This window comes from Ranitomeya variabilis, chromosome 2 (assembly GCF_051348905.1).
Source record: "Ranitomeya variabilis isolate aRanVar5 chromosome 2, aRanVar5.hap1, whole genome shotgun sequence".
Lineage (NCBI taxonomy): Eukaryota > Metazoa > Chordata > Amphibia > Anura > Dendrobatidae > Ranitomeya > Ranitomeya variabilis.
In genome coordinates this window covers 117,523,209-117,538,987 of record NC_135233.1, presented here as the reverse complement: position 1 = coordinate 117,538,987, position 15,779 = coordinate 117,523,209, and the positions used below count along the sequence as shown (strand labels likewise).

The following is a 15,779-nucleotide window of genomic DNA, read 5'->3' as shown; positions in this document are numbered from 1 at the left end:
AGATGAGATCCTCAGTCCCCTTGTGAGACCATATGCTGGTGCAGTTGGCCCTGGGTTCCTCCTAATGCAGGACAATGCCAGACCTCATGTGACTGGTGTGTGTGTCAGCAGTTCCTGCAAGATGAAGGCATTGAAGCTATGGACTGGCCCGCCTGTTCCCCAGACCTGAATCAGATTGAGCACATCTGGGACATCATGTCTCGCACCATCCACCAACATCACATTGCACCACAGACTGTCCAGGAGTTGGCGGATGCTTTAGTCCAGGTCTGGGAGGAGTTCCCTCAGGAGACCATCTGCCGCCTCAGGAGCATGCCCCAGGTGTTGTAGGGAGATCATATAGGCACATAGAGGCCACACACACTACTGAGCATCATTTCCTCGTCTTGAGGCATTTCCACTGAAGTTGGATCAGCCTGTAACTTCATTTTCCACACTGATTTTGAGCATCATTCCAACTCCAGACCTCCTTGGGATATTAGTTGTGATTTAAGTTGATCATTTTTAGGTTTTATTGTTCTCAACACATTCCACTATGTAATGAATAAAGATTTACAACTGGAATATTTCATTCAGTGATATCTAGGATGTGGGATTTTAGTGCTCCCTTTATTTTTTTGAGCAGTGTATGTATACATTTGTTTCCTGAATTAGCTATTATGGAACACACCATTCCAAATGAAATTGATAGCCCACCACTGTGCTCCCCCCTGTTAACCATAATTAGCCACTTTTGCCCTGCCCAATATATATAAATTCATTAGCCACTATACTCTTTCCCACAATTCATTACCAGTCCATCTCCTACGGCCAAAACAGCTCACCTTTGAGCACCTTCTGTTCACCTAATTCATTATAATTATATGTCTCCCACCCCACAATTAATTATCATCTCCTCTCTCTCACCCTTAATTCATTATGTAATACGTGGTGATTCATTCACTACTTTACTCAGAAAAATTGCCATAACGTTTAAAAGAGACGATCAATGTTTCTGAAATTTGGACTCTGCATACCTTGCTTCTTTAGAAACTGATGTTTTGAACATTTCCACCATTTGCATCCAAGCACACCTGCATATTGTTCAATGTATTCCGCAGGATGTCTGGGGTCATAGCCTGAATTTCCCGCTGTATGTTCTTTCGAAGTGCCTATAATGTTTGTGGCTTGTTGCTGTAAAACTGACTCTTCAAATGGCCCCAAAGAAAAAATCCAGTGGACGTTTTCGGACGTCCTCCATCATACCTATTCAGTAATGTTCCTGTATGTTCCAGCTTATTCACCAGTGTCCGAATACATGGTTTGGTTGGAGTATTTCAACCTTCAATCTTCGTTAGAAACTCACTTTGGCACCTCTTTAAAGGCTCAGTTTTCCAGTACGTTTTCACAATGAAAACACACTCCTCCAAACTCTATCTCTACATTGTTAACAAATAAAGAAGGAATTCAGTAGGAGTTAAATGCAAGCAACACACATAAACTGCAGACGTTCAGAAAGGCTGGCATCAAGTCTATCTCGTAGTAGAGATGACCGGCAGGATAACAAGTCAACAAGACCGCTTGTTTCTCGTCGTTAGTAGTGATTAGAGTTGAGCGAATATGTTCAGAATAGGTTGCCGAATCTGAATTATCCATATACGTGCCATATTGGTACCCTATTCACACCGAATTTGTTTGACAATCAATTCCGAACATATTAATTAATTTCTACTCCCATTGACTCCAATGACGTTCGTCTGTGTTTGGCGAATATTGCAAATACAATATTCGTCGCTGATCGTAATTGGAACCAAATTTTGAAAAATTCGCTCAACTCTAGAGGCGAGTTGCGAAGTTTATGGCTTTTAACACATATGTCTTATTCAAATTTTTGCATCCAAACAGGAACATGCTGTAAATAATTTTTCTGCTCTGATATGATTTTACACTAAAGTGATGAAAACATTTGTGAATATTATAGAGATAATTATTCTTTCATTATATTTGGTTCCAACTTTTCCTTAATATAATGTAATATTTTTTTTTTCTTTTTCTTAAGACTTTACTATTTTTACAACCACTGGGTTATGCAAGTACTCACCTATGTCTGTATCACTGTTGACTTGGCACTGGCCATTTTTGAAGAACCCGCAGTTTACCATCTCCCATTTCTGGTGAGTATCAAAGTCTTAGTTATTGTTTTTTTTTTTCTTTCTGATGGATTTACCCCTTCACAACATTTGACGTACCTGTACGGAATGATCAGGTAGGTGTCCCGACCAAAGACATATAGGTACTTCATGGCGATCGTGCGTGCATAGGAGCTGTGCCAGTGTAATCGTCACCGGGAGCTCAGCTTACGTGATAGCCGAGTTCTGGGTATGACAGCCCATAGTGGTACCAGCACCGACTTGGCTGATTAACCCCCTAAATGATGCAATATATATCGATCACAACATTTAGGAGGCTAGGATAGGATGGAAGAGGGAGCCCCCTCCCTATCAGCAGCCTTGCAACGTCATCACAAAGCCCCGATGGTTGTCTTGGCAACCCAAGATAGTCATGACGACCTCCAGGTCTGCCAGTAACGGTGGCCTGCTTAGTCAATGCCAGAAGCACCGTGCCTGTAAAGTATTTCCTGATGACATGTACCGATTGCAAAACAAACTGAGGTCCATTTCTTCCTTTTAGACCTTTTAAAAATTGCAAATTTTGCGGCTAGAACAACATTTTAGTGGTAGAAATGTAATTATTTGTTCTAAACTGCCCAATGGTATAACATTGTGAGGCACATGTGATGTCATCATGCTCACTGAACCCCTAAAAGAATTCATTGGGGGTGCAGTTTTGTAAAATGGGGTCACTTAAGGGGAGGTTCCACTGTTCTGGCACCTCAGAGGCTCTGCCAATGTGACATGGCCCCCTCAAACCATTCCAGAAAAATCTGAACTCCAGTATGGCGCTTTAACCTACTGACAGGTTCTTTTTTTAAAGGTAGCCTGTTATGACATTCCAGTCATCGGACAGCATGATTCAGAATCTTTACGACCGATGGCAGCCAGGTGTTTTACACTTATAAATGTCACAGAGACGACATAGATTGAAAAGCCAACCAGGAACCATAGAGAGAGATGTGACTATTATGGTGCAGCTCCCCAGCCGGTTCCTCATCCTATCACTCCAGATAAGTGAGAGGACTCGCAGGACTACACCTGCCACTTCCTATGATCCCAGCCGACTTTTCAAACTAATTCTCGAGTGTTTCAGAGAAAAAGCCTGTGGTTCGAGCAGCATTATTCTAGTGACAAGTTCCCTTACCTTCGTGATATGTGTTTATAGTTAACGCAAGAGTTTTATTATTTTTCTATTTTAATTTTCTTACTATATATTTTCTCTCTGTACATGCAACTATTACAGCAGCTCTGTCACAGCAGAAACGGGCAGTCTGCCATCTTTCTCACAAACAGCTGGACTGACTATAGAAGGACCAGTAGATCTCTATTTCTGATTGGTGCACATCGATCACATGATCAGTTGCTTGATCCCTGAGCCTGAAGCAGGAGGCAACGCTTTGAAGAGTAACTGTTGTTTCAGATAACTTTTTGGAATAAGCTGTCATGTGTATACATGAGGAGTTACACTACTGGCTTTATATGACTTAACATTCTGCATTTTTCTAGTGTTTTCTCTTCTATGGGTTGTAGCTCCAGTTTTCAGTTGTCTCTATGCTAGTGAGTGGAGGCTAGCTGCTATCAAGTCTACCATTTACAAAAAAACACAGATTAATTCCTGATTTTCGTTTTCTGTTCTTGCTTTTTTACAGAGAGCAGCCGAGAAGACATTATATAGCAATACTGGGCAAGGTGGCTGTGAATCTAGTGCAGTAGTAAAATAACTTTGCTAGAAGCTGCATTTTCTATGGGATACCAAACTACAAAATACTCCCACAAATGTGGGCCACTGATTCCAAAAATAAAAAATTTCCGTTTGCACATCCAAAAAATAGTAATTTTCCTAACAAATTAATTTAAGAACATGATGCAAAAATTAGTACTCTCAATGAAAGTCTTAGGAACAAAGATAAAATTTAGACTACAATACTCTAATTAACATGAATTCAACCACATGTATTGTCTAATTATTCACTAAACAGGTGTCCAGAAGACAGTTGACTACAAAAGGGCGCTTCTTAATGAAAGCCCATGCCTTATTTCATGCTGTCAGCAATGGCACCACATAGAAGAGAAATGTCACATTCATTTCTTTACACAACAAAGGTGATGGCTACAAGAATATTAGCAAAGCTTTAATGATCAATCAAAATACAGTAGCAAAAGTTCTAACAAAATTTTAACAAAGATGGAACAACAGCCAATCACAAATTAACAACTAAACAGGAGCGCCTTGGATGGTGGGAGTCTCCTTCGATTAATCAGTGGAAGAAACTAGTGAATGACATAATTCCTTAGGAAAACTTAATATACAGAAACAGAGGATGTCCCCAGAAATTTCAGAAGATTTGGGAAAGGTGGTGTAACTTGCCATTGTCGCGCTTAACTCGTCAATCTCACGATATAGTCCCTGATCCATTCTGGATCATGAAAGTGATGATTTGTGTAGGATTAATAATGTGTCTACTATAACCTGACTTAGTGTGAGCTTAAAAACTTTTATAAAGACTGTTGATTAGGAAGTGCAATGCCTGGTAGAATATATTATACTGAAGGCTATGTTTTATTTGTTTGTCTACTTTATTATTGAAGGTATGATGTCATATCTATGTCAATGTGAACGTTGATATACGGATTATTTTGATTCTGTGCTTATGCTATGTTGCCTTATGTTTATCTTTATATTTCGTGGAATCTTTCAATAAAAGAGTAAGAAAAAAAAAAAAACCAGGAGCGCCTTCTGATGAGAAGGGTTGAATAAAATTTACATGCAAGTTGACTTCAGTCAGCTAAAGAAGTTGAAAGACAAACCAGGGATAGTGTTTCCTGTGACAAAAGGAAGGATTGTCCTGCATGGGTGTCATCCACAAAAAACATCTCCTAAAGCCCATACACAAAAAAAGCCACCTACAATTTACCAGGGCCCATGCTGAAAAATATGGAGACTACTGGGATTCTATACTCTGGAATGATAAGGCCAAGATTAATGTTTTTGGATTTGGTGGTTTCAAAACTGTAGGACAAGGAAACATGCATGGTGCCTACAGTGAAACATGATGGTGGCAGGTCTTGGGGAGCTAAATTTCATTGTTAGTATCATGAATTCACAGATGAACTGCACTATATTGAAAGTGAAGATACTTCCATCTCTCCATGTCCTTGGTAGGCTTGCACATTTCCAACATGACAATGATCCAAAACACACATCTTAGGCCACTGTTGCCTTTCTGAAGAACAGGGTGAAAGTGATTCAGTGACCAAGTACTGTATGTCTCCTGGTCTGAACCCAATCAAAGTACCCATGGGGAATTCTGTTGAGACAAGTTGAGCATCAATCTCCATCCAACATGCAACCTCTAAAACAGGTCATTCTTGCATAAAGGAAAAAGACTCTGCAATACGTCACCAATATATTCTATTATATTACAAAGCTTTTATTTTATTTGCTTGTGCCACTGATTTATGCAAAGCTTGTTAAAATAACTGTGACCACTTAAGCTTTTCTAATTGCATGCATGGCCCTTTAGCAGTATGTATTTAACAATGATGAAGGTGGAAGCAGGACAAATCTATTTCTTCCTTCTCAGTGAGGTCTTTGGCTGCTACTGTAAAAAGGAAGTACTCAAAGGTTATTACTGAATCACTGGGGTAAGGAAAACATTTGTGTTGGATTCACAGTATTGATTTTTTTTGTACTTTTTAAATTTCAGGCTACCTCCGTAGTAGAGGTCTTCTGCCTACTAGCGTTTTTTGGACGACTTGTACATTTTAGTAAAGTCACTCCTCGTAGTGTTTTCTGGAAGGATACAAAGAACATTTGCGTAATGGTGACAATATTTGTAAGTATTAATAATTATTACTATTTTTTTACTCAAAGGCTTTTATTGAATAAAAAGAACCCACATTACCACCATCCTAGCAGAAGGGAGAAACCATGAAAGTATAAAGAAATAACAATCCTTTAATTTCATGCCGTGAACCACTGCTACTCTGCAGAATAAAAGAATGAAGTTACATTCACCCTAATACCCACTTCTACCCCAATATAACCCCCAACCCCCTTGTCTGAAGTGCAAAATATATCTAAGCCAGAAATGGTCGGCAATAGTACGAGAATATGGTATAGAATTGTATTGGAGGAATCATTGGAAACCTATATCTTAGTTGTGCTAAAGTAAATGTCACTAACTACAGCATTGGACACCAGAACAGGACATTTAATCCAGTCTCCCCATTGTTTCCCGATTTTAGCAGTTGCACCTCTCTTGTTGTACGGAATACCCTTTATTCTGGTAGAATTGTGTTGTTTAGGCACAGTGTTGTCTCTTCAATCAAAGGATTGCCATATTTTTTGGACTATAAGACTCCCTATTTTTCCTCATTTTGGAGGAAAATTGGCTGCGTCTTTAATGTAGGTTACATTGGGGGGGCTGGGCAGCGGTGGTGGTGGTGGAGCAGGGTTGCACACATTGACTTTGCAGTGGGCTTAAGGAAAATCGCGCATGAGCAGATTTAGATCTCTGCTCAATGACAAGCCAAGATCTCAGTCTGCGGATGCACTGCCTCCTGCGCAATTTTACTTTATACAGATGGGAGATCGATGTGCACAGCTTGGACTCTGCTCCTGCCTTTCCGGGACACCCCATCCTCCTAGCCCACAGCCCGCACCATTGTTGAGGAGAGCCATAAGATCAAATACTTAATTAACCTCAACACATAAGGTAATTGAGGGAAGCAACCTATAACATGTATTGTTTAACCTTACATAAGTTTTCCTCAGACAAAGTAAGACACTTAAGATGGCTGCCATCTCCTATACCAGAGCCATGTGCTCTGGTATCCAAGATGAACAATGAAGACACTGAAGATGGCCGCCATTTCCTGTTTTAGCATGCCGCATGGTCTGGTATCCAAGATGACGCCCATCCTGATGACCTCATGGATCCACCCACAGCGACGCCCACCCTGATGACCTCACGGACCAACCCACCTTGATGACCTCATGGGGACTGTTGAGCATCGGCACTGTTGGTGGCGGCACCTGAGGTGGGAGTAGAGATGGCACCGCGAGTACAGATGTAATCCCTTGTTTATGAGGAGCAGGAGGAGGTAACAGTCCTGGAATGAGGGGCCCTATTTGGGCAGCTCCAGTATCATGGTGTGGGGTCCAGGTGATGCAGGCAGTCTTAAAAGCTTTAAGAGTCCTGTCCTCATTACTAATTAACCTGATTTCAGAGAGGCAGCAAATGCTTGGGGGGCTACACTTGTTTATTATAATTTCAACAATTTCCCTTGTACATGCATGAACAGGGAAACCGAAAATGCCAACACCAATGGCGGGAATTGTCAAGGTCTCAATGTGCTCACTAATATTTGCATACTCTAAAATGCGAGTTATTGCTGCACGAAGTTGTTGAGCACTAACGTCTGGATGAATAGGGTCATAAGTAGGGGTCACAGCATGTATGATCATTCTACATGGAAGATTACCAGCTTTAGTCACCGCTATGTCCCCAACAGCTATCTGACCACGTGACTCAACAATGATATGACTGTCAGCTTGAATAGTCGCCCCTCCTGCTTCCACTATAGCTCTAGCTACACCTCCATTGTGCTCTAACCGAGAATTGGCAGCATTAACAATAGCGTCTGTCTCCATTGTTGTTATGTCACCCGCCATTTCCTGTTTTAGCATGCCGCATGGTCTGGTATCCAAGATGACGCCCATCCTGATGACCTCATAGATCCACCCACAGCGACGCCCACCCTGATGACCTCACGGACCAACCCACCTTGATGACCTCATGGATCCGCCCATGGACTTGCTCATGCCCAACCCACTAACCAATGGAATACATCCGATCACTCCCATTTTAGAGCTAACCGAGCCCCCTTACAGGAGATATATAACATTGTGGTTGACTAATAAATCCCTTCTTCTTGGAGCTGAGCCACACATTGATCAAGGAGAGTTACAGCTGACTGTGTCTGGTGTATTTCTTTAGTGCACATGATCAATATATCCATTAGGCCAGGAGTAGGCAACTAGAGAATTGAACATTTATATTAATTGTTCAACCCTAATATTTGGCCACCCAACCTGGGGCCAGCAGAGGAGAGCCCTGAACCCTGTAAAACCGGCGAGTGGAACGGCTGGATGCACTGAGTACCCCGAATCTGGAGACTGATCACCTCTTTAACAGAACACGGTAAGTCTGCTGATTTTTTATAATCTGTAGTCTTTACCTGTGTCTTTCGGGGTATCCTGTGCAGATTGCCTGACCGTGTCCGGTTTTCTTGGTATCTGTAAGACGGCAGAAAGGGTATCTCCGCTGCTGGTCATTTAATTGCAAGAACCGTCACATGTTTTAGTTGCCTACTGCCTGTTACATGTTGTGAAGAGGGGAGATGAATAGTAGTTAGAAAAAAAAAGAAAGAAAAAAAAAAAAGTGTTTACAGAGGGCTAGAGGCAAGTGATAAAACAGGAAAAACAGATTTTTACACTGGTAGTAAAGAAGAGAAGCATTGTGTTAGGAACAGGACAGGTTTCTAGGAAGGAAAGCAAGTGTTTACAGAAAGAAAAGCATGTGGTAGGACGGGAAAAACAAGTTTTTTTTTTTTTTAGGGAAGGAAAGCAAGCAAGTGTAGAAAAATAATTTTTGTCTGTGGTATACGGTTGTCGCCTGTGATAAGATTTTCAGTTCTGTACAAGAGAGACTAGGACCTGGAGTGAATTGACTTGGCCTAGGAAGGCCCGGTAAAGCTTGGAGCGAATTGGCTCAGTTCGAGCCAATTAAATTTATAGTTTTTCTTTTTTTTTTGCCCCGTGACATCGAGTGAGTTGACTCTGCACGGGGACCGGTAAGTTAGGGAGCAATTTGACAAAGTAGGGAATAATTGGTTTGTAAAGTACGGAGCACGGAAGTCAGACAGGGACCACGTGACAAGAAGGAATGGGAACTGAGTACTGCAGACTCAGTTCCCTTTAGAATCTCAGGTTTGAGTCATCTCCCCCGTCTTGTTTGTTTGGTGTTTGTTATCTTGATAGATAGATATATATATACTGTGTATCTATAGAAAGATGGAGAAATTAATGCAGTTCTGCCGTATAGGCACTAAGCCAAATTCAGATGGCAAGTTAGACTCATGCACACTAGTGGAAATTGTGTGGAATGCCAGAAGGGGGGATGGTTACAGCCCCTGGAGTGTAAGCTTGTCTTGAAAGAAAGAAAAGGTATCCTAGAAGATAATGGATTGTTGTCTATTGCTAGGGCAGGAGAAAGAGTCTCTGAAAGTCTGTATAGAGAAAATTGGATAGAGGAGGAAAGGAAAAAAAGAGGTAGAGTTTTGACCTATGTGTATTACAAAAATATATCCTGTGAGCGGCCACCACCGTATAATGGTGGCCCAGAGCCATGTGGTAAATGTAATGGTGGCCATTTTGTTAATGGCGAATGTGTTAAATGTAATAGCAGCCAAAATGGTGGCCCAGAGCCATGTGCTAAATGTAATGGTGGCCATTTTGTTAATGGCGAATGTGTTAAATGTAATAGCAGCCAAAATGGTGGCCCAGAGCCATGTGCTAAATGTAATGGTGGCCATTTTGTTAATGGCGAATGTGTTAAATGTAATAGCAGCCAAAATGGTGGCCCAGAGCCAGGTGCTAAATGTAATGGCGGCCATCTTGTTGGTGGTAAATATAATTCTGATGGCGGCCATCTTGTTGGTGGTAAATATAATTCTGATGGCGGCCATCTTGTTGGTGGTAAATATAATTCTGATGGCGGCCATCTTGTTGGTGGTAAATATAATTCTAATGGTGGCCATCTTGTTGGTGGTAAATATAATTCTGATGGCGGCCATTTCATGGATGGCAAATGTAATTCTGACGGCGGCCATGTTGTGGATGGCGAATGTGCTGCTCCTGGTGGTGAACATCTCAGATTAAGGCTACACGCCACATCACCAAATCCTTGTTACCCAGTAATGACCACTAACGGCCAATACTATATTCCTTCGGGAAGTGAACAGGCTTTACCCATGTTTCCTGTCTCAGTTGTTTCCAATGGGGCACCAACCCTTTCCCCTATCACTCCTGTTGTGAATCCAGCAGTCCTCCCACCTGGATCGTCCCCAGCACCTACCCTTTCTACTGTCACTTCCACTGCCAATTTAGCCGCACACCCACATGAGATGCTCCAAGCAGCAGCCTCTCCTCCCAATGCTTCCACAACAGCACTCTCACGCAGCCTACATAACCCTATACCCAGTACCTCACAGGCTGTCTCGCAGCCAAGCGCACACCTGTATGGGAAGGTGGCGACTGTATCAAGGGGGGGCTCAATGTGGGAGGGGGATACCAATAGCACAGGAAGCACAAAGGGGAGGGAATGTTGGCAACCTATTTTTGAAAAAGAACTTCTTGAGGGACCCTTGTTAGTGGTGGGAAAGGGTGACATAACAACAATGGAGACAGACGCTATTGTTAATGCTGCCAATTCTCGGTTAGAGCACAATGGAGGTGTAGCTAGAGCTATAGTGGAAGCAGGAGGGGCGACTATTCAAGCTGACAGTCATATCATTGTTGAGTCACGTGGTCAGATAGCTGTTGGGGACATAGCGGTGACTAAAGCTGGTAATCTTCCATGTAGAATGATCATACATGCTGTGACCCCTACTTATGACCCTATTCATCCAGACGTTAGTGCTCAACAACTTCGTGCAGCAATAACTCGCATTTTAGAGTATGCAAATATTAGTGAGCACATTGAGACCTTGACAATTCCCGCCATTGGTGTTGGCATTTTCGGTTTCCCTGTTCATGCATGTACAAGGGAAATTGTTGAAATTATAATAAACAAGTGTAGCCCCCCAAGCATTTGCTGCCTCTCTGAAATCAGGTTAATTAGTAATGAGGACAGGACTGTTAAAGCTTTTAAGACTGCCTGCATCACCTGGACCCCACACCATGATACTGGAGCTGCCCAAATAGGGCCCCTCATTCCAGGACTGTTACCTCCTCCTGCTCCTCATAAACAAGGGATTACATCTGTACTCGCGGTGCCATCTCTACTCCCGCCTCAGGTGCCGCCACCAACAGTGCCGATGCTCAACAGTCCCCATGAGGTCATCAAGGAGGGTTGGTCCGTGAGGTCATCAGGGTGGGCGTCGCTGTGGGTGGATCCATGAGGTCATCAGGATGGGCGTCATCTTGGATACCAGACCATGCGGCATGCTAAAACAGGAAATGGCGGCCATCTTCAGTGTCTTCATTGTTCATCTTGGATACCAGAGCACATGGCTCTGGTATAGGAGATGGCAGCCATCTTAAGTGTCTTACTTTGTCTGAGGAAAACTTATGTAAGGTTAAACAATACATGTTATAGGTTGCTTCCCTCAATTACCTTATGTGTTGAGGTTAATTAAGTATTTGATCTTATGGCTCTCCTCAACAATGGTGCGGGCTGTGGGCTAGGAGGATGGGGTGTCCCGGAAAGGCAGGAGCAGAGTCCAAGCTGTGCACATCGATCTCCCATCTGTATAAAGTAAAATTGCTTCCCTACCTGTTGGGTCTATTAAACTCCAATTCCCCCCCTCCCGGGCAAGACGGTCAGATCTAGGATGTGTACATCAGGGTGAGTCACATGTGTATTTTATGTAACCATGGAAATGGGAGATTGGAGAGTAATAGACCCAACAGGTAGGGAAGTCCCGAGGACATGGGTAACGCGCTCCGATATACCTCCGCAGTATACCCATAATCGGTCACACATTCTCTGGTGTCTATAGCATCCATATTGTCATGAAGCCTCTGATGTCATAATAACACTTAACATCGATGGGTTAGGGAACCACGGTGGGATCAAGATAAAAGAAAAGGTTAATAAAGTATTTAGGGGGGACTGTTGAGGAGAGCCATAAGATCAAATACTTAATTAACCTCAACACATAAGGTAATTGAGGGAAGCAACCTATAACATGTATTGTTTAACCTTACATAAGTTTTCCTCAGACAAAGTAAGACACTTAAGATGGCTGCCATCTCCTATACCAGAGCCATGTGCTCTGGTATCCAAGATGAACAATGAAGACACTGAAGATGGCCGCCATTTCCTGTTTTAGCATGCCGCATGGTCTGGTATCCAAGATGACGCCCATCCTGATGACCTCATGGATCCACCCACAGCGACGCCCACCCTGATGACCTCACGGACCAACCCACCTTGATGACCTCATGGATCCGCCCATGGACTTGCTCATGCCCAACCCACTAACCAATGGAATACATCCGATCACTCCCATTTTAGAGCTAACCGAGCCCCCTTACAGGAGATATATAACATTGTGTTTGACTAATAAATCCCTTCTTCTTGGAGCTGAGCCACACATTGATCAAGGAGAGTTACAGCTGACTGTGTCTGGTGTATTTCTTTAGTGCACATGATCAATATATCCATTAGGCCAGGAGTAGGCAACTAAAGAATTGAACATTTATATTAATTGTTCAACCCTAATACCATCACCCCACTCCTGCTGTCAAATGAGGTAAATGTGACCCTGCTCCTGCCTCCTGTGACCCCGCTCCACCGCTGCCGACCACCTGGTGAGCTACATTCGGACTGTAAGAGGCACCTGTCACACCTGACATGTCTGATCCTGATGACAGTTAAAAATTATTTTTTTCCTATTTTCCTCCACTAAACTTGACGTGCGTCCTATAGTCCAAAAAATACGGTGATACTTAATTTAACTTATAACTACAGTGTATATGTTTAGGAACTGTGGAGTCCAACATTTGGAACTTCCCTTTTTTATTTTTTGATAAACCAATGTTTCTGTTTGATTGAAACCAATGTTATTCAGATCAAAGTTAAAGGGACTGTTCAACCACCCCAAAATACTGCAAAATAATATCTGTTCCCCACTTCTGCCCTTTCATAGCGGCTTGTATTCCCTTCCAGTCTCTGTGCTTTGTCTGATCCAAATGGGCATGTTGCTGTAGCAGACAGTGATTGACTGTACCATTCACATGTCTATCTGGAATGATCATAAGGCAGAAGCCGGTCCCTGCACTTTGTTTGCTCATTTGTAGATGTGAGTTACATGCATGACATATTAAAGAAGCCCTCACATTAAGATTTTTTTATGCAGTGTGTTTGTGTTTATATACTCACTTACCTCCACTATCTCTGGTATCCAGTGCTGTTCTGCTCCTCTTCTCAGTGACGTCACCGCTCTGCCGACTCTCTGGATCACACTGTGCTCTGCATGACACAGAAGTGGCTTTCACTATGTAAAATCATAAAGTGTCAGAACGAGGATACATAGACTTGCATTGTAAAAGAGACTTCCGGCTCACACACAGAGCATAGAGTGAGCCGGCTAGTCAGAAGTACGGTGACATCGCTGAGAAGAGGAGCAGAATAGCGCTGCATTCTGGAGAAGGCGGCAGTAGGTGCGTATATTAACACATACACCTGATGTAACATGTACATAAATGCAGATTTATAATTTTCTTGACTGAGATAATCTTATAAATGTGCCCCTGCCGTGTACTGTGTAATGGCCGTGTCTGACCGTGTAGAAACATGGTCTGATCATACCACAATTCCTGGGTAAGGGGGGTGAAAAAATTATACAGGCAGTACTGCACAGGATCACAAATGATTATTTCTTTGAAGTAAAACATTGTTTAAAAACAGGCAGGGAAATGTTTTGCCTCACAAAAAAGCAGTAGCTGTGATCCCCAGCTGTCCTGCCTGTATACTCTTTTGCTTCCCCCCTGCCCAGGTGCTGTGGTATGATCAGACCATGTCCCTGTACGTCAGACACGGCCATTACACAGTACACAGCAGGGGCACATTTATAAGATTATCTCAGCACAGGAACATTTTATTTAAACACATCTAATTGTGGAACTTCCTTTCTTATTCCAAGATCTATTGATTAAAATTAACTTTTGTTTGTGAGAAAACCCCTTTAAGCTACTGTATATACTCGAGTATAAGCCAACCCGAGTATAAGCCGAAGCACCTAATTTTGCCACGGTAAACTGGGTAAACTTATTGACTTGAGTATAAGCTGGGTATGCATTGTCCCCTCATCCCTGTCCTGCTATGTGTGGCTCCCCCGGTCTCCTAGTTGTATGCATGGCTCGGCGTCCTCCCCCTTGAATTCGTGGCTCGGCGTCCTCCCCATGTATGCGTGCCTTGGCTTCCTCCCCCTTGTATGCGTGGCTCGGAGTCCTCTGTCATACTCACCCTCCTCGCGTGGTCGCTGCATTTCCCTGCATCTCTGTACTCCCGGCAGCTCTTCCTGTGCTGAGCGGTCACGTGGTATCTGGCCGGTGCTTTGATGCTGAAATTCCTGTATCGGCCATGAACTCAGAGATGGAAATAACATTTTCTTTAAATTATTTCCCTTTTTGTATTTTGACGAGTATCTCAAAAACTGTATCAAAGTTGTCTAAAATGTATTCTAATATATAGAACACTAATTATAATGTTTAATCATTGTTATTTTTTACAGCTTAACTTAATAGATTTGATGATCTATGGATCTTTGCTTATTGCACAGATTCCAAGTGTTCGATGGTCTAGAATCCTACGTCCCATTTACTTGGTTAATTTTGCTGAAAGTCGACAGGTGAGTTTTTTGTCTTAGGATCTCCAAGTAGTTCAGATATATAGAATGTTCAACCCTTTCCTAGTCTTTGCAGAACGGTAAAGCTCAAGCCATGAAATGGAGATTTCCTTATGTGGGAATCATTCATTGTATACCTGTGTTGCTTAAATCCTATCTCAAAGTATGAGGCTATGTTACAGGCATCTTACTGCCCATCCTGGAACCATCATCTTTTTTTATATAAAATCCATTAATCTATATATATAATTGTCTAAGGGGTACTTCCGTCTTTCTGTCGGCAACTTCCGTCACGGAAATTCCGCGTCGCTGATTGGTCGCGCCAGCTGCCTGTCATGGCTGCCGCGACCAATCAGCGACGGGCATAGTCCGATTAGTCCCTCCCTACTCCCCCCGTCAGTGCCCCCTGCGTGCTTCACTGCTGACACATGACCCGCACATGGTGCACAAGGTTTTAATGGGGAGGAAGCTGCAAGCGCTCACAATGCGGGACATGGAAATACAATGGGGAGATCACAACGGCCGCCATCATCTGACCTGTGCCCGGGGCTCCGCACACTCCCGGGAGCAGCCACGATGTCCTTTGCCAGCAACGGCCTCTGTGCCGGACTACAGGAAGGGCGGACTATCACTCCGCACGTGAACAGCTCTTCGGAGCCAGCCCATGCGCTGGCACTGTGGAGTCCTGCAGGGCGCCCCGTGAGAGCCACACTCCCGGCCGGGCCCTTGGCCTCTCCGTCATCTACACACGTGTCCTGTTATTGTTAGGCGCGGTCCGTGTGCTGCTCCTGCAGTGCCGGAGATGGCGCCTCCACCGCTCTCACTACCGGCCGTACATCTGCTCCTCTCATGGACGGACGGGCCGGGGACGGTCTCCAGAAAGCTGCCATACTACTTGGGCTGTGTTACATATGTCTCTGTGTTATATACTACGTGGCCTCTGCTATATACTACCTGGCTGGGCAATATACTATGTGCCCTGTGTTA

At 43.3% G+C, this 15,779-nt stretch overlaps 1 protein-coding gene across 2 annotated transcripts in view; it reads left to right on the top strand.

Annotated features, from left to right (window-relative positions):
• The window catches only part of LOC143804618 (two pore channel protein 2-like), a 100,240-nt gene that overhangs the window by 29,114 nt on the left and 55,347 nt on the right, over positions 1-15,779 (top strand). The window contains exons 3-5 of one of the 2 annotated variants that reach the window (XM_077282875.1): positions 2,039-2,153; positions 5,861-5,989; positions 14,679-14,795. In XM_077282875.1, coding sequence (XP_077138990.1) covers positions 2,039-2,153; positions 5,861-5,989; positions 14,679-14,795 — 361 coding nt within the window. The remainder of the gene's footprint in view (positions 1-2,038; positions 2,154-5,860; positions 5,990-14,678; positions 14,796-15,779) is intronic. The other variant, XM_077282876.1, reaches the window with a different exon arrangement.